Raw genomic sequence first — 21,066 nt, forward strand, 5'->3', positions numbered from 1 at the left:
CCACGTGCTGGTCATAAAAAAAAACACCCAATACAAGATTTCATCAACTTTATTTCATCCAGTTAGTCTAAACATTACATCACCCCAGTGTACTGCAAAACAATCAAGTACAATTTTCTGTCATCATTTCTAAAAATATTCATTCAAATTAATTATTTTTTCATGACTGTATCACTTTGACTGTAGTGACATTTGTTTTGGTAGATTGACGCTTGTGAACATGTTAAGTAAGTATTATTAATACATTAAGGGGAAATTTGCTTTCATTAGACACAGAGGTTAAGGGACACTCAGAAATAACATAAACCATAAATGGTAAAGTTAGTGTTAATCATCTTCTCTTACTCCATCACTGATGATTGAAAAGCATCACAGTCACGAAACTGAACAGCTTCAGTCACTTTTAAAAATGTGCATCATTTTAAATCTGTTACAATATTGTGCTTTTCTTGACTTAACGCACCATAAAACGTCTGCAAATGGAAAAACGCTACATTCAGTTACCTTGAACACTTGAATAACAAACCGGTACAGGGAACAGCTCCGCCTCCAACTTATCTCTCTGGAAACACTGACCAATTGAAATTGTTACTTTTACAGCAATATATAATATATATATATATATATTTATATATCAGTAGATTTACAGTTTATTAAACACTTAACACCTTACAGAAATCACACACTAATGAGCAAAAGATGCAATTAAATCAATGTTCACAAGCCGTTAATGATTTCAAATTTGAAATGTAAACATTTGCATTGAAAGGACCGAATTCTACACTGGGTCCTAGTTACATTTAAAAATAATTTAAATTTAAAGATTTAAATACTTCTCATGAGCTTTGTGGCTTCAGTCCATCTTTTTCAGCCTCATCCCTGATTTAAAAAGGTCTAGTAATAAAACTGGCGTGTCACCGTACAGTCTCTCTGATATGAAACAGGCCTACCGTTTAAAGTTGCGTGGTAAAATACAGTTGGTTGTAATGCGGCACCGAACGGCCTCCGGCTTTATGATGGCAGCCTTTTGGGATGAATGCAATCTGGTACTCTGGCTGATACAACACTGTTTATCAGACTGACAATATCATGTGAACACTGACTACTGCGGCCAAGGTACGGAACAAAAGTTACAACATCACACTGCACCTGCTGCATCAGCTCCGAGGCCGGTGGTAGTGATGTAACTGTGTGTAATAACTGAGGTGTACATGCCAGGATTTCTATCTTAACATCATGAAAAACAAAGCAGGAGGTCGTGGATGAAGGTTTAAGCTGAGAGATCCACACTCCTCACACAGAATAAGACCAGAGCGATCATCATGTTTCACAGGATTCTAACGTGTAGATGTAAATATTACACGGAATATCATAGGATCCTTCTCTGTACCATTCTCCTCTTCAAAAATACTAGAATGATATATTCCCAATACTGTAATCCATATCTAACATAGACATGTACATATAAATGCACTACAACAGCTTAAAACAATAAAAGGATCAAATTCTCACAATGTAAAATGGGCCATATTGTGTGATAGAACCTCTCATGATGCTGCATCAAGCTTCAGCAGAGAGATACCATACAAGTCTTGAGTAAAGCATGAATGACATGATCAATGTTAGTGGGATCAAATACTGTCTGTGATCAGAAGCTCCTGATATAATACCGGAAACCATGGATTATGGAAACGAGAGCGTGTTTTACTGAGATTATTGTCACTAGCGATGCTGGTCATCACCGTTCGGCTTTCCTGAACGGAGCCTCGGAGCGACTGTGTTGTTTTTAAGAGAATCAGTGGTTAAATCCCACCATGCTCGTGTGAGGAGTGGTTTGTTCATGCGAGTTTAACGAGCAGAATAGGTAGTATGATTAACACTGATTATTAAGACATTGAATAGCACCGTGTTAGTCCCTAAATGGTTGCCACCATCATAGCGTCACATTTTATTGGTTGGTTCCCTGGAGAATAGTTTTTTAGATTCATGGTTAGATGCTGAACGTTACTCATTTGGTAAAATGAGATGAATTAAAGTGAGTCACACTGTCATGACCCAGAGGTTGTAATCGTTGACAGAAGTTTTTTTTTTTTTTTTTTTCTTTATCAGAGAACTCATTTGGCAAATGCATGAACTGCAGACGTCTTTAATGTTCCGGTGTGTTTACGATCAACTGTGATGCAGGTAAGGAATAAACCAACATTAGGTAGGAGAGAATGAAAACTATTTGGCGGCAACACAAAAAAAAAACCTGCACTGAAAAAAAAAAAAGTCCACTTATAACTATCATATAAATCTGTCTCGATACACATTATACTTTTCTTCTGGAGAAGATCTTCTCTAGCATTTACAATAAAAATCACACTGACAAGAGATCGTTACAAAGTGACTGACCCAGAGAGGGAGTCCTCAGAAATATCCATCTGAATGGTGGAAATGAGGAGACACAAACTGAACTTTGGCACACTGAATGAGGAGGGCTGGCAGAGAGGCGAGGACCGAGCCTGCAGCTGTGCTATGGCAGTGTTTGGTTGAGTGGGCCGCGCACTCATAGACCTTTGTTGAAGTAGACCCTCTCCACGCCTGGGTTGCTGGCCCGGATCTTCTCCTGCAGCTCGGGCTCCAGGCGGCTGACCGACATGGAGCTGGATCACGGAGTGGGAGAAAGGCAGGAGTTACTGGGTCAGACATGAACACTGTGGGTGTGTTGTGTAACAGTTGAGGCAGGAAAAGAATCCTGCAAACGTTGCAAATTTTAATCTAGAGAAAGTTCATGTTCTTGACTGGTTCCCTGTGTCTGACTGTAAACGTTACTCACCTCTTCTGGGGAAACAACGCACAGCAGAGTGGAGTGGCAAACACCAGGCTGAAAAACAGAAGTATATCTATGTGACATCGTTTCCCAAACTTGGTCTAAAACACACCCAATGAGTAAGAGTCAGCTCAATAGTGCGGTTACAGTAAAATCTTCGTTGATTGATCAATCAAAGGTTAATCAGCAACAATTTGAATCTTTATCTAATATCTTTCTACAACGTTTCGCTTTGAAAATAGGCTATTGCAAATTGTCCTAGGGGACATGTTGTACACGAGGGTCTCCAGAATATTTTCTGTCTTGTAAAAGGTCCAAGTAATTTTTCAACCACAAATGTTTAAGACTTTGCTGCGTCCGGCCTCTTAAATGTGAGGATTTGCTGCTTCTCCCTGTTTCACTGTAAAATGATGATGATCATTAACTATTTGAAGAAACAGAATGGACATTGATGGACATTTTTCTCTCTTGTCTAACCAATATTTCTTTTAACCAGAATTAGGAGGTTTCCGCAGGCTTTTTAACCCACTGTGGTGGAGGAGTTTGCCTCTGTTCAACTTTCTCATTTTACAATTTGGTGGGTTTATATCACTGCTGATCCGAGGAGTCGCTTAAAACATGTCCACTGCAGAGTCATTTGACCAGGGAGTGAGTTCCCATCGTAGATAAAAGACTTTACTGGTTTTTTTTTCACCAGTAGAAAAAGAGTGCGTCCAACTGTGCAACTAGCAGAGGTAGAACGTAACGAAGTACAAATACCTCGTTATTGTAGATTTTTCAGGTATCTGTACTTTACTTGAGTATTTATTTTCCTGACGACTTTTTACTTTTACTCGCTACAACTGGATCGTTACTTGTTTTATGCATTTTAAGCACGGAGCACCTCTCGCTCACTCCTGCCTCGGGAGACGAGCAGACCCGGGGCAGCACGAGACCCTAAGCGTCCGCAGGTTGTTCGTGTTGCCGTGGTTGACCAAGGTCGGTAATGATCCTTCCACAGGTTCACTTACAGAAACCTTGTTTCGACTTTTACTTCCTTTGCATAGTCAAGTTTGAGCGTGTTCCCTGGGCTCCGCCAGGGCCGTGACCGACTCCGGCGGGGCCGAACCGAGTTCCCTGTAAAAAATTATCCAGTTGCTCATGCAGGACCACGGTTCAGTTCAGTCTTCATTATTCTGTCTGAGATTTGGCAGCAAAACTAGATTGTGTCCAGTGATTTTTTTGTCTCTGTGCAGGTTGCACACAAAAGAGGAAAACGATCCTATTTTGTTTAGCCTACAAGTTTTTTCATTTTGCCGAGTTATCAGAAGAGGCATCCTGTATCATTTAAGTTCAAAAATTTTGCTTTCGAACAATTTCAGAGCCTGCACTTTTTTTACTTATACTTGAGTAAAAGAGTTGAATCAGTATTTCTATTTTTACCAGAGTCTTTCCGTCAATCAGTACTTTGGCAACTGGACACACTTAAGGCGGGAAGTGCTGCTCACATAACTGTCATCTCAGGGAAGCAGAAGTGAAAGAATGTTCCATGTGATTTGAATTTTCTGAATTCAGGGTCACTGGAGGCCAAGAGGAGCTGGAGAGTGGCCGTGTTCAGACACAAGATTAACATGCAGCTCTCAGAACAAGTGTGAACGCACTAGAGACGCACTGGGATCTGTTTGTTCACACCACAATCAGAGTCGGTCTGGACTGCTTACGGCCATACGTGGAGGGGTAAATGTAAAATTCTTCAGAAAATGTAGGATGGGATCTGTGGCATCTTGGTTTAAATCGCTGGAACTCTTGAAAAGCATCACCAGCCTGCTGTTAACACAACTTAATAACTGATCCACAGATTAGATGTCTAAACTCAGTGAGACAGGCTGAGAGAGCTGATATCATCTAGCGTTCAAAATAAACGTTCCTCTGGAGACACCTCACAAAAACGTTTGGTGATAGAAATCTTAGGATTACTCTGGTTTCATATCGTTGTTGGGGGAAAAAATGAGGTTGAAATTTCAAAGGAATTTGACACAGTGGTTCATCGGGTGGACCGTCTCTGTCGACTCACCAGAATCCCACCAGGGTGACTTGAATAGGTGCACTCATCCATGGGAACTTCTGAAAAGACCAGGCAGAAAAAAAATGAATGTGAGGCACAAAGGCAGCTGTGAATTCCCCTACCAGAGTGGCCTCACGTCCCCAGTGCTTTTTATCCCTCTGATGTGTGATTACAAAGAGGAGACAAGTGGCAGAGACAGTGTAGAACATCAGGTTCCCACCATTAAACCAAAACTTTTGTTATAGTTTAAATTATAATGTCCATCAAGCAGGTTATGCTTTGAAATGTTGGTTTGTGAGCAAGATTACACAAATAACATCTTTCCATGAAACTTGGTGGAAAGATGGGGCATGGGCCAAAGATGAAGCCACTACATTTTGGTGCGGATCTCGACAAAAGGGCAGATCCAGGATTCTTTTTTATTATCTTCAACGTTGTGAGATTGGTGCGTTTTTCTACATGTTCATTGATTTCTCAGAGATTTTTCTGTGAATCTTGAACAAAATTCAGACATACTGTATTTAGTGGGGTGGTATCAATGAGTGTTTGCAATTTCTTGCAGATCCAAATAAAAAAGTGGATTTGAATCTGTTTTCACAGGAGCTTTTTGCAGCTGCTGAATGGTAACAAATAAGGTTAGAAACCTGTAACTACAACCAACGTGTAGCTGAGAACCGTCATGTGGCCTGAGACACAAGGCTTGTTGTAATTAAAGGGGACTGTTGGGCCTTGTTATGTGCATGAGTGGAACCGGAACTGTTGGAGGAGATTATTGCAGCAAACACATTCCTCTGTGGTTTGTGTTTTAAGGAGAAACAGCTAATTCCGAAATACACCCACCTTCAGAAAGGCCTTCTTCTCCAAGTGGTTCATTAAAAATGGAGGAATGGCTGAAAAGACACAGATGATTACTGCATATTCAATTCAAAGTCAGTTTGAAAAGTTGGTGGTTTTTGAGTTTGAATTTAGTTTTTGAGTAAATGATGCCTTCAGTTGTCAGAGTGGGTTTAACAAAGCTGTCATTAGTCTGAAACATGTTTATACCCATTCCTGGAGAAGCCATGAGGATTCTGGAGACCACAACCTGAGAGATGGCCTGCTGTGCAGCTTTCGTGGACTCTCCTAACCTGTTGTCATTCTCATCTGTTATGGGAATGCCGTGCTTAAGTTCTCTGAGGACGAGGAGAGAAGAAAACAAAAATCAGAGGAATTTAATTTAGTACCTCTAAAAAGCAACTCTTCCGTGCTTTGCTGAGTGCAGCGCCTCCTTTACCTTTGTCTCATCAGCGGGATGTTGATACAGTTAGCGGCAGCTACAGCAGCAAATGGCACAAACCGTCCAATCAGAGGTGAGATATGCTAAAGAGAGGAGGGATAAAAACATGAGATGAAAAACCTGGTAATGCTGTTTCACCTTTCAGACCAGAACAAGTCTAAGGTTAATTCAGGTTAAATTCCACATGTTTCACGTGAAGGCCTCTCTGCCAGATGTACAGCACAAAGTGACTAAAAGCGACCATGACAGCGTGCTGATTACAGAGCATGACTCTGGACATAATGTGGCTTTTCTATGACAAAGAGACTATTTGTGCATCAGCTTGTGGCTGAGGTCAATACATTAAAATGAGATGTGGAATGGGGTTAGATGAACTGATACCTTTGTTAGTGCATTTAGTCCTAGAGCGGTGGCAACTGCGCCTGTGGTGGCAGACACATAAGCTGTGCCAAGCTGACTGCAAACAGAAGAGTCACCGGTCACGTCTCACAAAAAAAAACTGTCCACACAGAAACCGTTGAACTGAAGGGTTAATATGAGCCGGTGTCAGTGCCAACATGTCTGCCTCTTACCTGACTGTGATGGGAGCATCGCCGCTCCTGTTTGTATAATTGACTATTGCGTTGAAAGACTGATTGATCCACTGCCAGAGGAGCACAGCTGGAGTGGTCCTGCAAGATTTCAATCAGTGAAGTCATAATCCAGGACAGTGTGAAGGTGCAGCAGAAAACCTTATGTTGCATCTGAATTTTCCAGCCAACATGCTGGTCTCCATTAGAAAGTATGAAAATAGACTTTGAATTAGAAAATTTTGATTTCTGGGTTTGAACTAATATCTTCCTTGTCAGATATCACCTTCAGTCATGCTTTCAAAAGCATACATTCTAATATTTCAATTTGTAGGAATAATGTCAGCCAAGGTATTTTTTTTAGATTGAATGTTATCCCTATAATTTTCCCACATATCAAAACGTCATCCATTGTCTGACTGTAAACAACAAAAACAAGTTCTCACTTGTAAAATGTCATCATGCATCCAGTGATCGTCATGTTCATGGGAACCTGTGCTGACATGCGGCCAATCAGGATCATCTTCTCGCCAGTGTCGGGGTGGAATGCCGAGTCAAAAATATACTTGGCTTTCCACAGTTCATCCTCAGTCAGCCCTGGAGACACTACACCTTGCCTGGTGGTAGAGAAGCATCATTCATCTAGTAACAGCAGTGACTTCCAGTATAGTGGTGAATTGAGACTCTGTGGTTTACCTGTAGTCAGTGATGATTTTGTGCGCGTGTGCTAGTTGTTCATTGGAGAGGAGGATGTTCCTGGGGTCTGTGACAGTGAAGAAATGTTTAGCCCGACCCACAAATGTGCTCTGGTCCCACCGGGGCTCCTTGATGTTTATGGAGGTGGAAAGCTCTGCTGCCATATTTATCTGGGGGAAGGATAATGATATAATAACAATCAGGTTGCTGTCAGTGAATGGGACATATAGGATTTATGGATGAGGCTTTATGGTTCCATAATATTCCATTGACCTAGGAAACAGAATCTAAGACAAACACGCTAAATAAAAACACACTTTCTCCATTGTGCTAAATCAACAACAGATTAGTTATCAAGAAATACTGCATTTCATAACTGCAACGTGTCAGGCTGAGTACTGCTCCACCACAGGAGTGCACAGCCCCTTCAGCCCTTGTTTTATTTTTTGCAGACACAAGTCAGTGGAGGAAGACTGAAGAAAAAGAAACACTGCTTTCTGGATTTCATGCCTCTAGTTCAACATAATGTTGCTATGGTGATGGCTGACCTGACACAAGGGTTGTGAAGCACTAAATTGCAAAGCCCCATTATAGGCATACACCAACCCCCCCACCAATGGGGCTGAAAGCCAGCACTGATAAAGTGACAAAGCTCCTTTTTGCATGTATGTTGTGAAGGAGACACTGAGTTCAAACAGTGGGTTATGCAACATTTGGGGTTTATTATCGCCACCACTGGTGAGGATTTGAATGCAACTTTATGTTTTTATTAATCTACAATCCACAACATGACATGACTGGTCTGCAATGAATGAATACTGAACTGTGCAAAACATGAGCTTTGTGGCTGTGCCTGCACCATGCTCATTCCTCTCCCAATGTGTGTACGTGTGGGGTCACTGTAACCCAGTCTGATCTGGTTTTTAGCCATTTGTTACATGCATCCAGTGGGGAGAGGCTGGGGAGTCACAGAAATAGAGTGCGTCTGTGCAAGTGTCTGCAGCTGCATGATGAAACTCCACCTGAAATTGCACCAAAGATGGCTGCTGGATTGACAGCAAAACAGAAAAGTCTGGTGTGTGTGTGCTGTCTCTTTAAATTGAATTAAACTTCATGGGGTTCTCACGAGACGGCAACAAAACAACCCCCCCTACTCTGATCATAGCCAATGAATCCGTGCACGAGGCGGCAGGACACTGACTGACGCTATATAATCAGATAAATGTTAACATTCATGCTAAATGACTAATGAGGAAGGTGATCAGTGCACTTTGGATCCAAACGGCCTTTGATCTCTGCTGCTTCTGCCCTCACTCTCAGCCAATCAAAGGCAGCCTGCGTGGCTACACATTAACCTGAGATCACCAACAACTAATCATCAGCAAGGGCAACACATGAATCCATGAGTCCGATCAGAGGAATATTAACCTTCATTCATTCATCTGTTATAGCGTGGAAACGCTGCTGTGTGTGTGTGTGTGTGTGTGTGGTCGCAGGGTAAACATGCTCAGTGACTGGATGCGGCCAATTGTTCCAACCCGACGTAGACCAGTCAAATCTGGACTGTGACTGGAGATGTTTCTGCTCATGGATCAATCGATTAAAACAAAAAAACATTCATCCCAAAATAAAAAAAATAAATAAAAGATCGATCATATTGACACGGCTAATTAATCACAAACCGACATGTAGCCAGCTGTGTGCGCCCCAGATTCAACTAGTATCAGCCTGCTGCCACATCCACACATCCAAGCAAGCAACCAAAACGCATCCGACCCTTGCTTCCTTCGTCTGGCACTCAGATGCACGCTCGTCCGTTGTTTCACAAAAGCATCGATGGCTCGGTGGATTCATTTTTTTTTTTTTAAAAAGCATAGACAGGCTACTTACTGCTCTGTGGGCTCCGGCGGTCCGCAAGAGGTGTCCCTGAAAGGCTGCAGCCAGTGAGATTTACATGCAGCAGCGTCAGCACATCACTGAGGCACATCCCCCAGTGTCAGGAACCTCGCAGAGAAAGTAAAAGTCCAAAGGTACACTGCAAAAACAACCGCATTGCATGTGGAGTCTGCAGGAGGACGAAATGTGCATGCATCGTTTTCTTCTGTTCTACAAAAGCGGACACAAACATTCTGGAGGTGACAGATGAGGCTTCGTTTCTCTTCGTTCCTTCAGATGAGGCTTTTATTTTCAGAACACCACATATCCGTTGACGCTCTGACATTGTCGCCACGTTGATTCACAGGCAGTAATATCATTATTCACTCGTAAAACTTTGCAGCGTTTCCACACACACACACACAGCAAGACTTAGTGCACAACGTTTAAAAGTAACATTGTAATGCCTTGGTGGAATAAGCAAGAATTCTTTGAAATAAAACATTATTTGTATTATATGAATAAATTCATACATAAAACAATGAATACATAAACATTATATAAGAAAATACTACACAATTAAAAAGCAAAATTACTCTGGGCTTGCTTAAAGTTACATAATGCAAACCAGCAGTCTGGACAATTTTATGTTTCAAAATCATGATGTCACAAATCCCTGCAATACAAATACAAAACAATAAATAATATGATCAATAAAATGAACCAATTTCCTGCCCACTCACACTAATCCTGCATATCAGTGAGATTATTTTTATTTGAGCTGATCATCTGCTGTTTCTGGTGTTTGATTCCATCTAGTGGTGGCTGATGAGTGCTGTAGGAAATCATGCCACCAACAGAATCGAATAGAAATCCTCCAATTGTTGAAGTAACTTCAGTCTTTATTTCGTATGGCTGTGGCTGCAAAACATATAGTGGTTTTTTTTTGTTATTACTATTTTACAACTGATCCCATCTGTACCAGTGTTGCCTACTTATATGAAATACACAAACTCTCATCAGACACAGCAGAGCAGAGAGAGAGCTACTTACACTAAAACAGGGTATAAAAGAACGCAGTCGCTCATGTGATAAATACAAAAGTGCAAAGAGAACATTTTCATTTCTGACATCCAACCCTATCATGTAACTTCACAAAATAAATTGCTGCGCTCCAGTTACAAAAAGAAAACAGTTCACATTATATTTACTGCAACCTTTGATTAGAGGCCATGCTAGGTGAAAGACGCAGTGAGGGTGCCATGATGTGGCAACACACTCCGCTCATCATTTACGCCCTAACACAAAGATTACTTACACATCTTATGATTCTCAGCAGTTCATTCAGTCTTCCTGACAAACCAGCAGGTACTGTTACTGTTATTTTCAGAGTAGCAATCGTTTTCTAGCAATAAAAACATCATGCACAGAGAGGAAAAAGTGGAAAGGACGGTGGTCTTTAGTTAATGTGATAGTTTTCGTTTCATTGTGATTATGGCACACGTTTGTTTTCTGGTCCGTGGGATAATGAAAGCTTCTCGTCTCCTTTGTAGCCTGTAGTGATCTTTACAGGAAATAGTCAGGGGTACGCCGCGTCACGTGGGGTTCTCCTCTGCGTGGTGCAGGGTCGAACTGTAGGCTGCATAAACAATAATTATATTACAGGAACCGCCAAAAATTATTATTGTTAATATAGGTATAATAGTAATAATACACACATTTATATCAACATAATAAAAATCCTTTACTTACAATGAGTATTTCAATGTGTCATCAAGTTCCATGATTGCGGCCTGGTTTCCACAACGATAACAATAGTTTGGTGCACTGAAGATCGTCACTACATTGCGGTCATGGCACCAGTTATAGCCCTAGATTAAGAGATTACTTAATGTTACCTTCTTTAAATTCACAATAATGTAACATCAGTGTCTTCAATGAAAGATTTGAAGTATTATTAGTACCTCCATCACAAGCTGGTGGGCTCTTGAGACCAAAGTGAGGCCATTAGCGTGGTTGAAGGTCTCAGAAATGTCCTGCCCGAAGGTGTAACCGGCACCACGGGGTGAGATGCCCCAACCACCACGATCATCTGGGTCTGACCAAAGCAAGTCACACATGGGACCCTGAAACACAAGTTCTGTTTAGTGTAGTCAACATGCAGAAAATTGTTAAAATTGTGATAAATGTCCGATAAAATTTCCCAAAGAGATAATTGACAAATTCTGATTTGTTTGTTTTGTTTGATCTACCATTCAAAACTCTAAGAAATGAATTATACGTCATAGAAACTGAACATTTGACAAGCTCGAACCTATGATCTTTTTCTGCATTGTTTGCCATAAGACTATTTAAATGTAAGGAGCTGTGTGGTTTACGATTAGCAGTGTTTTAAACCCAGACCTTATATAATAACTTATTGATGATTATACAGATTATGATATAAATAATGATAATAATAATCCTCATAATGTTTTAAGATATCCGGATATGTCAGAAAATGATATAATGGGTATCTCCAAGTTTGAAATAACTGTAATCTACATGAATTTACCTCATGAGGGACTTCCTGTAAGCGATCCAGTGCTCTGATGTGTTCCAGTGTGTCTATTGAAGGGGACAATCCTCCATGGAGGCAGAAGATCTTAAAGAAGAAAGGATGAATGTGAATACATTGATGACACGGTCACAGACCACTTCATGGGGTACATCACAGGGGCCACCTGTGGGTGTGACAGTCTCACCTGGTTATCTACTAGTGCAGTGAGCGGCAGGTAGTCAAACAGATCTGTGAAGTACTTCCAAACATTTGCATTTCCATATTTCCTCAAGCACTCGTCGTAGAAGCCGTACACTTGTGTGATCTGTCTGCTCTCATGGTTCCCTCTGAGAATTGTGATTCTCTCACGAAACCTTACCTGCAAAACAAAATGCATGTAAAAAAAAAATACTGGTTTGTTTGTTAGCAGGGCTACACAAAAACAACCCCACAGATTCAATTGTGGTAGAGTTGAGGCGTGAGCCAAAGAAGAACCTGTTGGATTTTGGTGTGGATCTGGATAAGGGGGCAGAATCTTTTTTTTCTTTCTGTAAATTGTGAAAGAGGGAGTTTTTCAACATGTTCCTTGATTTCTCAGTGTCAATCATCGATTTTGATGAAAGCATCTGACATGTTAAGTGACTGATAATTATGAGTTTGTCCAATTTGGTGCAGATTCAAATAGAAATCCTGATCCAGTGAATCTAAACGTGGCTTCAGAAGGGGACTGTTGGGCCACTGAGAGCCAATCGAGTCAACTTTTTATTTTTACCTTCAGAGAAACCAGGAGTGTGACAGTCTCCACAGAGTAGTAGCCTCTGTCAACATAGTCCCCCATGAAGAGGTAGTTGGTGTCTGGAGACTTTCCCCCGATCTTGAACAACTCCATCAGGTCATGAAACTGACCGTGGACATCTCCACAGACCGTCACCGGACATCTCACCTCCTGCACGTTGGACTCCTTGGTCAGGATCTCCTTGGCCTTGTGAAAAAGAAGGATGGTGCAGATGATCAGATAACACAGGGCATGGTGCAGTGTGGGAGTGTGCAAACAGTGATCATTCATCCAGGATATAACGCAGTTTGCTCTGGTGGTGCCAGTGCACTCCTGTGGTGAGGAGGCACCAACGGTGGGCGTAGCTAGGGAAACATTTGCAGTCATCCCCCTCCATCTTCTTGCTCCCTCAGCCATGTACTGCGTGCAGCTGCAGCCAAATGGTGTTCTCCGATGCCTGACGTTAGTCCAGGCTGCATTTGCACTGAGATCACCCACAGCTAATGCTAGGCCAAAGCTAACAGACAGGCACTGACCATAGGCACTGACGGCTCCACTTACCTTCTCACACAGGACTTTGACCTGGTTCTCTGAGAGCTGTTTGCACTCGTTCAGCTGCTCGATCCATCCGTCCAACTCCTTGGTGAATGACTTGTCGTCCATGCCTGCTTTTGCCGTCAGTAGCGAGCCGAGCAGCCGTGCGGTTCGTCTGGCAAAAACAACCCTCTGCTGGTTCTGTCGGTGACGGTGTGTCGGCCCAGCTCCAGCTCCCCGGACATCCACAGCCCGTGTGTGTGTGGTGTGTGTATGTTTGTATATGTGTGTGTGTGTGTGTGTGTGTGTGTGCGCCAACGAATGCGTCAACAGCCCTGCGTCCCTGCAGCTGTGATGGAGACCGAAGTGTTGAAGTTGACACGATACAGAAACGATGCTGTTCCTCCTTGTTGTCACAAAGTGGATGACAGAGTCTCAGATGATGTGCAGAGGCTGAGCGACACATCCCATGTGCGTCATCAGCAGCAGCGCACACTGCCGGGCCCTTTAAAACACACTGTTTACTGTTCCAGTCATTTCAACAGTTCTAACGAGTTTATTCACGATTGATCTGTTTTGATTTCTTTCTTTTATAAATCTGAAAATGAATGCTGTGCTAATTATCAACAGATATATTATCTACATTTATTTTCTCCCGCCTAAAGATTTTCTTTGACGACTGGCATGAGCAATATAAGTAGCCTATAGTTGTTTATTTTTGCCAATATGCGCTTTGTGGAAACGTTTATTCTACAGAATGAACAATGCAGAAATGACCTGCATTTATTTTTTCGATTAAAACGTTTATTTTCTTAATTGAAGTTATATGTATTCAGTTTAGTAATAGTAATTTTAACTTATTTATAGTTATTTATAATAAAGTATACAAATGTAAAATATCGAGCCTCAATTACATTTATTTTTCATAAGAAATTGATACCAACATATTTGTAATCATTTGCATTTATCATTTCATTTCAGTATTGGAACGTTTTATTCCCTAATACTGGTGTCAGTATTGGTCCCCCAGAAATCCATATCAGTCCAGTTCTAATTCAAGTACAATACACTTTTTTTTAAATCAAATTAAGTGAATATCTCCTCATGGTCTGCAAGCTGTGTGTGTTTGCTGTACAATTATTCATACATACATGTGGCTCTATAAAAAACAAAAAAGGACAAGTATGAAGGTTTTTTGTCAATATTAGAAAAACTCACTCTGAAAAATGTGAAAAGGAGCGATCGAGGTCTACAGGTAACTTGTATTTACTTTAATGGAATTGAGCTCATGCAGTCAGCTAGCCAATAACTACCGAAGGGCCAGTTGTATTGATGAATATTATATTATATAAGATACTGTAAGTCATGCCTAACGTTTCATCATGTTTATCAAAAACACTTTATGAAGTATTTTATAGTATTTAGACACTTGACAAAATGTGTCTAGAGATATATGTATAGCTTTTAAAACGTTTTGTAATAAGAAACTTTATTTATATAGCACTTTATAAATACAGAGTTTACAAGAAAGGTCATTATAAAATAAATAACAATCAGCAGGATGTGACAAGGAGGCCAGACAACCATGTTTCAATTAAATGAATAAATATAAAGCTGGTATATGTATAAAGTTGAATATATAATAGCAGTAATAACATCACAATGAAAATAAATAGAATGTGATGAGAAAAGATAAAAACAGTAAAAAACACAACATCACATGAAAGCAAGTCTATAAAAATGGGTTTTAAGAAGTGATTTAAAAAAGGTTTTTAGAACGTGCTGTGCAGGAAGAACTACATTACCCACAGCTACACTGCTTCCTGTCAAATGCGCATGCGCAGTGGCTCGTTCTACTCTGGACAGCTGTAGGAGAAAATGGCAGCACTCATGCTAGGGCAGCAGGTAAGACATTCAATGATTTTGGTGGATTTGGATTATTTTACAGTTCTTCTGTTTGATTTGCTGTCGTTTAAAAACACCTATTTAATTTTACATCCACTCTGATGACCGGCAGCTAATGCTAAGTGTTCAAGAAACCCGCACTAGACATTGCACTTGAATGACTGCTAACATGTTAGCCTACCCGCTAGCTTGCATCAACGTACATGGTACAGCGCGTGCCGAAAGTCGATCCGTTCCAGTTCAGATGTGTCTGTGATGATAACATGTGACTTCTCATGTGTAGGTCCGTCAGTTCAGCTCGTCTGTGGTCAGACCTGCATCAAAGCTGATCAGGGTAAATGTCAAACTGCACGGAGCACAACCACAGAACTACAGACAGTGTTAGTTAGTGGGGACCTTTCAGCTCATCTCTCTGTTTGATTCCCTTCCAGCCTCCCATCCAGGTGTATGGAGTGGAGGGCCGCTATGCCACTGCTCTGTTCTCCGCCGCCAGTAAGCAGAACAAACTGGACCAAGTGGAGCAGGAGCTGGGCAAAGTGTCTGTAAGTCAAACATAAGATCCTGAAGGGCACGCGAGTGAATGAGGAAAGTAGTGTTTACCACAACAAGTGCTGGGTGAAAATTATAACAACGATTATCCTTTTTCATCAGTTATTGCCAAAAGCCCCTTAGAAAATCAAACAAGCCTCAGAGCTTAGGCCACGTTTTATTTTCAGCAACACACTGGTGGTAGTTGCAGGTTTCTACACCTGTTTGTTACCATACAGGGACTGGAAAAAATCGACTCCCCCATGAAATCACATTTAAATATACAAGATGCAGATTTTTATTCTGATCATCGATATCAACCTCCTTTCGTTTTTCATCTCAACACACACATACTTCTCTGAGAAATCAACAATGATGTTGAGAAGTGCCCAATCTTACAATTTCAAAGAAAGTGCAACCACATTTAATGAGTTCTTCACTGGCCCATACCACATCCATCAAAATACCTTTGTAGTCCGGCTAGTTCTTTTTGCATAATCCTGCTAACTGTCAATCAAGTCCTCCTTGGCAGAGGTCATTCAAATGTCAATATCACCTGACATCAACAATTGTAATGATAAATGTCACATTATGTCCTTTAACTTTAAAGACTGATTTTTGTTCCTGAGTGAAGGTTGTGGATTTATACTCCTTTATGAGCAGAGAATAAAAACACTTGATAAACAGCCAAACATTTTACAAATCTGAAATTGATCAATAATGTGTTACATCTCACTGTGCACAATGCATAGGAATTATATAGATGTGTATGGCATGTTTATTGCCATTAATAAATATTATATTATAATTATTGATTGTTTTATTGCCCACCATCTTCAACACTTAATTTCAACAGGATGTGGATACTTTTATTTGTAATACAACTGAAGTTTCATATCACGTCCACTGTAGTTTTTGTACTGTAGTCTGACCTACATCAAATTTTGTAAAAAAAAAAAAAGCAGCTTCATACCAAAGCTGCCTTTCTCTGGTACACAAACTCAAGTCTCCTTTTGCTGTGTGTCATTTTATTTTTCAGACCATGATCAAGGACCCCAACCTTTCCGGTATTGTAATGAATCCTCATGTAAAGCGCAGCGTCAAGCAGAAGACATTCGGTGATGTTCTTTCAAAGGCTAAGCTGTCCCCCATCACCATCAACCTCATCAGTGAGTGGTCACTCAACCGGACATTATGGCCCCATAGTTACGATGCCTTGACCTCTGTCTTTACATAGCATTATATTAATCGTAACAACAACAAAAACACCATAGTAAGTTTATTTTGAGTGCAGTGTTCATATAAAAAAACATACAAAACTTTTTGATACAGTTCATTTAGGTCAGTATATAGATTACAGGAGCTCCAATTGTTTCCTAGCATATCGCTTACATTTATAAACATGAGCGGTAAAAACATGATAGTCAAGCTACACGATGCAACATATTTACATCATCAATTAATACACTTAAACGTAAATGTAATTTTATTGTATTAATGTATTCATTTGATTCCTTCACATCAAACATTAAATGTTTATAAGGTTTTAAATAAAACAAGAAAGTTGTATTTGTAGTTTGGAGATTTATTTGACATTTAGGAGGCTAATATAAATGGAATCAGACAGTATTTATTTTGAACTAATGTTGAACATGAGTGCTGTACACTGTATAATTTTAACTTAAGGCTGCCAATTGTTAAGAAAAACATGACAGCGGTAAATCTATCTCATACGTATCCTGCTTTTTGTTGTGCAGATGTTTTAGCTGACAATGGTCGTCTGACTCTAACTGGTGATGTCATCTCTGCGTTTGGCAAAATGATGAGTGCTCATCGTGGAGAGGTCATCTGCTCAGTTACCACTGCTCAGGTATGAAATGGGTTGACATGCAGGATATGTTGCTGCAAATCTTGCATGCTTCAAAATAAACAACTCATGTAAGCAGCCCCTATTGTTAACTGTTGATTTATTGTTTAGTAATGCTAACATGTTTATCCATTCAGCCTCTAGATGAAGCTAATCTCAGTGATCTGAAAGTAGCTCTCAAGGGATTTCTCGCGAAGGGTGAAACTATCAAGCTGGAAACAAAGGTACTGTATCTGAAACCTACACATGTTTTTATAGTTGGTGTTGCTTCATCCTGATATAAGAAAAGGTTAAACCAATTAGTTTGACTCCAATTTAGAAAATTAACATCTATTTCATTTTAACAACTCTGTAATTTCAACTTTTGTCACCTCTTCACAGTCGGATTCTTCAATCCTGGGTGGCATGATCGTCAGTATCGGAGACAAGTACGTGGACATGTCCACCAAAACAAAGATTCAGAAGCTGACCAAGCTCATCAAGGAAACTTAAGTCCTGTGGACTTAATTTTTGCAGAAGATCATAGATGACCAACGGAGGAAACGCTGATAAATGTATATTGCTACCTGTCCTAGCACTGCCGTTGCTCCATAAAACCAGTGTCTGTGCTTAAATTGATATGGATGTTAATAAAAAGTACAAAAAAATGAAGTATGGTCTTCTTTGTCAATGATTGCTGCTTTGACACTATCTCATATTCCTGACAGTGAGAAATGACATTGACAAATTATTTTCTAGTGAGTAGAATAGTTGGAGACAGTGTAGCAGTTGTGTAGCTGCAGCAGAACCATCACTTTATAAACTTTAACCACAGAGCCACATTCTTACCGTCCGGCCTTTGTTTTAATCGGTTTCTTTCTGCACAACCACATTGGGTGACTGATCCTCTTGTTTCCTGGAATCCTCACTGCGCATGCGTGGTCAGCGCATCCTGTTTTATTAATTTTTTTTTTCCAGACGAAAATGGCTGCCTCTCTCATCTAAACCTCTGCTCAAAGGATTAAATGAGCGCAGAATAAGCAGCAGAACCGGCGCTCCCGACCCGACCCGATGCTGCTGGACACCGGGCTGTAGTTTGCGCTGCGGCCTCACGAACATGTTGTGGTTGTCAGAGACGGAAAATGTATACGAGTCGAAATTAACCCTTTGCTGCCCAACATCCACCAACAAATGAGGTACGAACAATTCATTGTATGTCCTGAGACTCGTTCAGCATTTCCGATGGGACGTGTTTCTATTTGATCTTGTGCATGTCATGCTTCAGTTTTTTTGCGAACTACAATTGTAGTTGACCTCGCTTTGTTTTGAGGTTTCTCATGTTTTGTGTTGCAACGATAAAAGGCCTGTGTGCTTCATCAAAAGTAAGATATTAAAAGCGTTCCTTTGTGTTTGTCAACATGCACATGATGCTTTTCCTCCTCCTGATGTTTATGTCTCTGCACTCCAACAGAAAATGATGCATCAAGTGACCAGCAGCAACAGTGACTATTGCATGAGTGGCCTGGCAGAGGACTGTCACCCAGCCAGCCACTTTGACTTATGTAGCACGCAGTCCAACAAATTCTACCCCTCTCCAACAAACCCAAGCTTGCAGCTGTCTCTCGCCGGCCTCGCCCCCTTGCCACAGGGCATGCACAAAGCCATGGCGTGCCAAATGCAAGACGCCCAGAACGACTTCCAGACTCAGACGGCGAGAATCCGTGGCAGTGAGGCTGCAGGGCCTGATGGCTCCAAAAAGAAGAAAGGCATAGTGAAGTCAGGACGGAGAGGGAGACCATCAGGCACCACAAAGTCTGCCGGTTACCGTACGAGTACTGGACGGCCGCTCGGAACAACTAGAGCAGCTGGGTTCAAAACCAGCCCGGGGAGGCCCCTTGGTACCACCAAAGCAGCAGGATACAAGGTCAGCCCCGGTAGGCCGCCCGGCAGCATCAAGAGTCTCGCCCGGCTCAAGAAGCTGGAGTTCGGTTGTGACAGCAGCAAGAAACTTGACTTTAGCAACTGCAGTGTTCCCAAGAAACTGGACTTCACTGGCTGTGATGTTCCACCTTTTCCGTACACCATGATGGAGAAAAGAGACCTCTGTGAGCCCAGTAGCAAAGTGGACGAGTCCAGAGAATAGTTCATTGGGTGCATCCAGCCAGAGGACGCTAAGGAAACATTTCTCTCAAATGTTCTAGGAAGTAACTTTGTCGTTAAGAAATGGCTCTGACTGAGTTTTCACTGTAAAGTGTTTGGCATTGTATTCATCTTCTCATAATAAAGAACTGAATCAGAAGTATGCTATTGCAATTTGGCAGAGATGCATGCATCACACCAATAAGTATATTCAAAAAACGTATTTATCAGTTTGTCGTTCAAACCTCACTGTAGAGTGGATCTTTTTTTTCCCTCTAGCATTTTGTTCCTCTGATTAGTGACACGTTCTTATTCTGCTTTGACATTTCTATGGCCGAGTTCTTGTGACATTTTCTACATTTATAAAAATGAAATTGCAATATTGTTCAAACGGCCGATGAAATCTTTTCCTGAGCATAAACATGTGGATGTGTAATTGTCGTCTGTGTTGTGGGAACCTTTTTTTAAACGAGCTCGAACTGCAAAAACTCGATGCATTATATCCCTTTCGAACGCAGTATTTGTTATTTCTGCACTTTGTGAATATAGTTTTTATCATTTATCATCTATATTGCCTGTGTTTGTCCTCAAACCCACTCGAGAAGCACTTCCAGATTTACATGTATGTTGTTATGCTTGTTCATTAGGGGGAGACAAATGACTTCATGTAAAAAAAAAAAAAAAATGCTTTGTGGAATATGTAATAAATGATAGTGTGTATGTGCAACCAAAATAAAAAAAATGGTCTTTTCCACATAACTTCTGTCACAGCGTGTAGTTCTCTCTGTAGTCACAAGAGGGCCCGTGTTCCAAGACAAAAACAGTCACCTTGTATTTATACGTTTATTTACTGCCTAGTGAAGTAAATTGCGGTGTATTGACAGTCATACTTCCCTTTATATACTCGTGTTCCAACCGTGTGGTAACAGAAGTGGTTGGAAACACAAACACAGGTTGTTGTTATGACATGAAACGCTGGCTGATCCACAGGGTGGCTGAATAAGTTACTACTCGGATCTGCGTTGTGGTTTCTGCTTTCAAGTGCGTCGTGGGGTTGAAATACGTAACAATCTGAGATCCTGACTGCAAAGTGTGCACAGAGGGAAGCTCCTGTGCTGTCAGGTCGGCGTGGAAGTGGACGGTCTTTGTCTGATGAGCAGGGACCGGCCCGCAGCGGCACCATTGTGCGTGCGCCCTGCGTTTGCGCATTAATGGATATGTACCATCTTGTTTGCGCCCCAGATTATTTTCACATAACCGTGTGTGAGACAACCACTGGTGTTTTTTTTCTTTTCTTTTTTAACCGGAGCGAACCACTCGGCCCCAGACACACTCATTTCTCCTCTGTTCTGCCCGAGCGCCTGGCGGCCTGTTTCCTCATGTCACAGAGCCAACATGGCGCACGGAGCTTGGCTTGACCGGAGAGGCCGTGCCATCATTGTGTTTCCTCGGATGTGTCGCTGCGCAGAAACCATCGGGCCTTCACATGTCAGTCGAGTGAAACCGAGTAGAAATAGAAAGCGAACCA

At 41.2% G+C, this 21,066-nt stretch overlaps 4 protein-coding genes across 4 annotated transcripts; 2 read left to right on the plus strand and 2 right to left on the minus strand.

The window, feature by feature from the left end:
* Positions 1 to 33: 33 nt before the first annotated feature.
* Positions 34 to 9,639, minus strand: sfxn1 (sideroflexin 1). Its single transcript, XM_020108783.2, has 11 exons — positions 9,288 to 9,639; positions 7,398 to 7,567; positions 7,148 to 7,318; positions 6,705 to 6,803; positions 6,514 to 6,589; positions 6,130 to 6,215; positions 5,901 to 6,028; positions 5,697 to 5,746; positions 4,866 to 4,915; positions 2,819 to 2,866; positions 34 to 2,645 (listed from the first exon to the last, which is right to left on the minus strand). Exons 2-11 carry the CDS (start codon positions 7,559 to 7,561, stop codon positions 2,549 to 2,551), a joined length of 969 nt encoding a protein of 322 aa, XP_019964342.2. The 5' UTR covers positions 7,562 to 7,567; positions 9,288 to 9,639; the 3' UTR covers positions 34 to 2,548.
* LOC109643848 (serine/threonine-protein phosphatase 2A catalytic subunit alpha isoform-like) lies at positions 9,561 to 13,496 on the minus strand. The gene is made up of 7 exons (XM_020109122.2): positions 13,148 to 13,496; positions 12,584 to 12,793; positions 12,017 to 12,190; positions 11,827 to 11,916; positions 11,237 to 11,398; positions 11,025 to 11,143; positions 9,561 to 10,911 (listed from the first exon to the last, which is right to left on the minus strand). Exons 1-7 carry the CDS (start codon positions 13,247 to 13,249, stop codon positions 10,839 to 10,841), a joined length of 930 nt encoding a protein of 309 aa, XP_019964681.1. The 5' UTR covers positions 13,250 to 13,496; the 3' UTR covers positions 9,561 to 10,838.
* Positions 13,497 to 14,915: 1,419 nt separating this feature from the next.
* atp5po (ATP synthase peripheral stalk subunit OSCP) lies at positions 14,916 to 18,071 on the plus strand. Its single transcript, XM_069531967.1, has 7 exons — positions 14,916 to 15,025; positions 15,309 to 15,359; positions 15,457 to 15,567; positions 16,593 to 16,722; positions 17,311 to 17,423; positions 17,558 to 17,644; positions 17,802 to 18,071. The coding sequence occupies exons 1-7, from the start codon at positions 14,999 to 15,001 to the stop codon at positions 17,910 to 17,912; spliced, it is 630 nt and encodes a 209-aa protein (XP_069388068.1). The 5' UTR covers positions 14,916 to 14,998; the 3' UTR covers positions 17,913 to 18,071.
* Positions 18,072 to 18,348: 277 nt separating this feature from the next.
* On the plus strand, positions 18,349 to 20,297 carry LOC109647149 (UPF0461 protein C5orf24 homolog). Its single transcript, XM_020112931.2, has 2 exons — positions 18,349 to 18,595; positions 18,871 to 20,297. Exon 2 carries the CDS (start codon positions 18,874 to 18,876, stop codon positions 19,540 to 19,542), a length of 669 nt encoding a protein of 222 aa, XP_019968490.1. The 5' UTR covers positions 18,349 to 18,595; positions 18,871 to 18,873; the 3' UTR covers positions 19,543 to 20,297.
* The last annotated feature ends 769 nt before the right edge of the window (positions 20,298 to 21,066 follow it).

This window comes from Paralichthys olivaceus, chromosome 9, assembly GCF_024713975.1.
Source record: "Paralichthys olivaceus isolate ysfri-2021 chromosome 9, ASM2471397v2, whole genome shotgun sequence".
NCBI classification, from domain to species: domain Eukaryota; kingdom Metazoa; phylum Chordata; class Actinopteri; order Pleuronectiformes; family Paralichthyidae; genus Paralichthys; species Paralichthys olivaceus.

Excerpts from the sequence above, each read along its gene's own strand:
- atp5po (XM_069531967.1), top strand. The coding sequence starts at position 14,999 with ATGGCAGCACTCATGCTAGGGCAGCAG. Across the intron at positions 15,026-15,308 it reads CACTCATGCTAGGGCAGCAG|GTCCGTCAGTTCAGCTCGTC; the intron begins GTAAGACATTCA and ends TCTCATGTGTAG. Across the intron at positions 16,723-17,310 it reads CATCACCATCAACCTCATCA|ATGTTTTAGCTGACAATGGT; the intron begins GTGAGTGGTCAC and ends TTTGTTGTGCAG.
- LOC109643848 (XM_020109122.2), bottom strand. The coding sequence starts at position 13,249 with ATGGACGACAAGTCATTCACCAAGGAGTTGGACGGATGGATCGAGCAG. Across the intron at positions 11,399-11,826 it reads TACAGGAAGTCCCTCATGAG|GGTCCCATGTGTGACTTGCT; the intron begins GTAAATTCATGT and ends CTTGTGTTTCAG. Across the intron at positions 10,912-11,024 it reads GACACATTGAAATACTCATT|CCTACAGTTCGACCCTGCAC; the intron begins GTAAGTAAAGGA and ends TTGTTTATGCAG.
- LOC109647149 (XM_020112931.2), top strand. The coding sequence starts at position 18,874 with ATGATGCATCAAGTGACCAGCAGCAACAGTGACTATTGCATGAGTGGC.
- sfxn1 (XM_020108783.2), bottom strand. The coding sequence starts at position 7,561 with ATGGCAGCAGAGCTTTCCACCTCCATAAACATCAAGGAGCCCCGGTGG. Across the intron at positions 4,916-5,696 it reads AGAAGAAGGCCTTTCTGAAG|AAGTTCCCATGGATGAGTGC; the intron begins GTGGGTGTATTT and ends TGGTCTTTTCAG. Across the intron at positions 2,646-2,818 it reads GCGTTGTTTCCCCAGAAGAG|CTCCATGTCGGTCAGCCGCC; the intron begins GTGAGTAACGTT and ends TCCGTGATCCAG.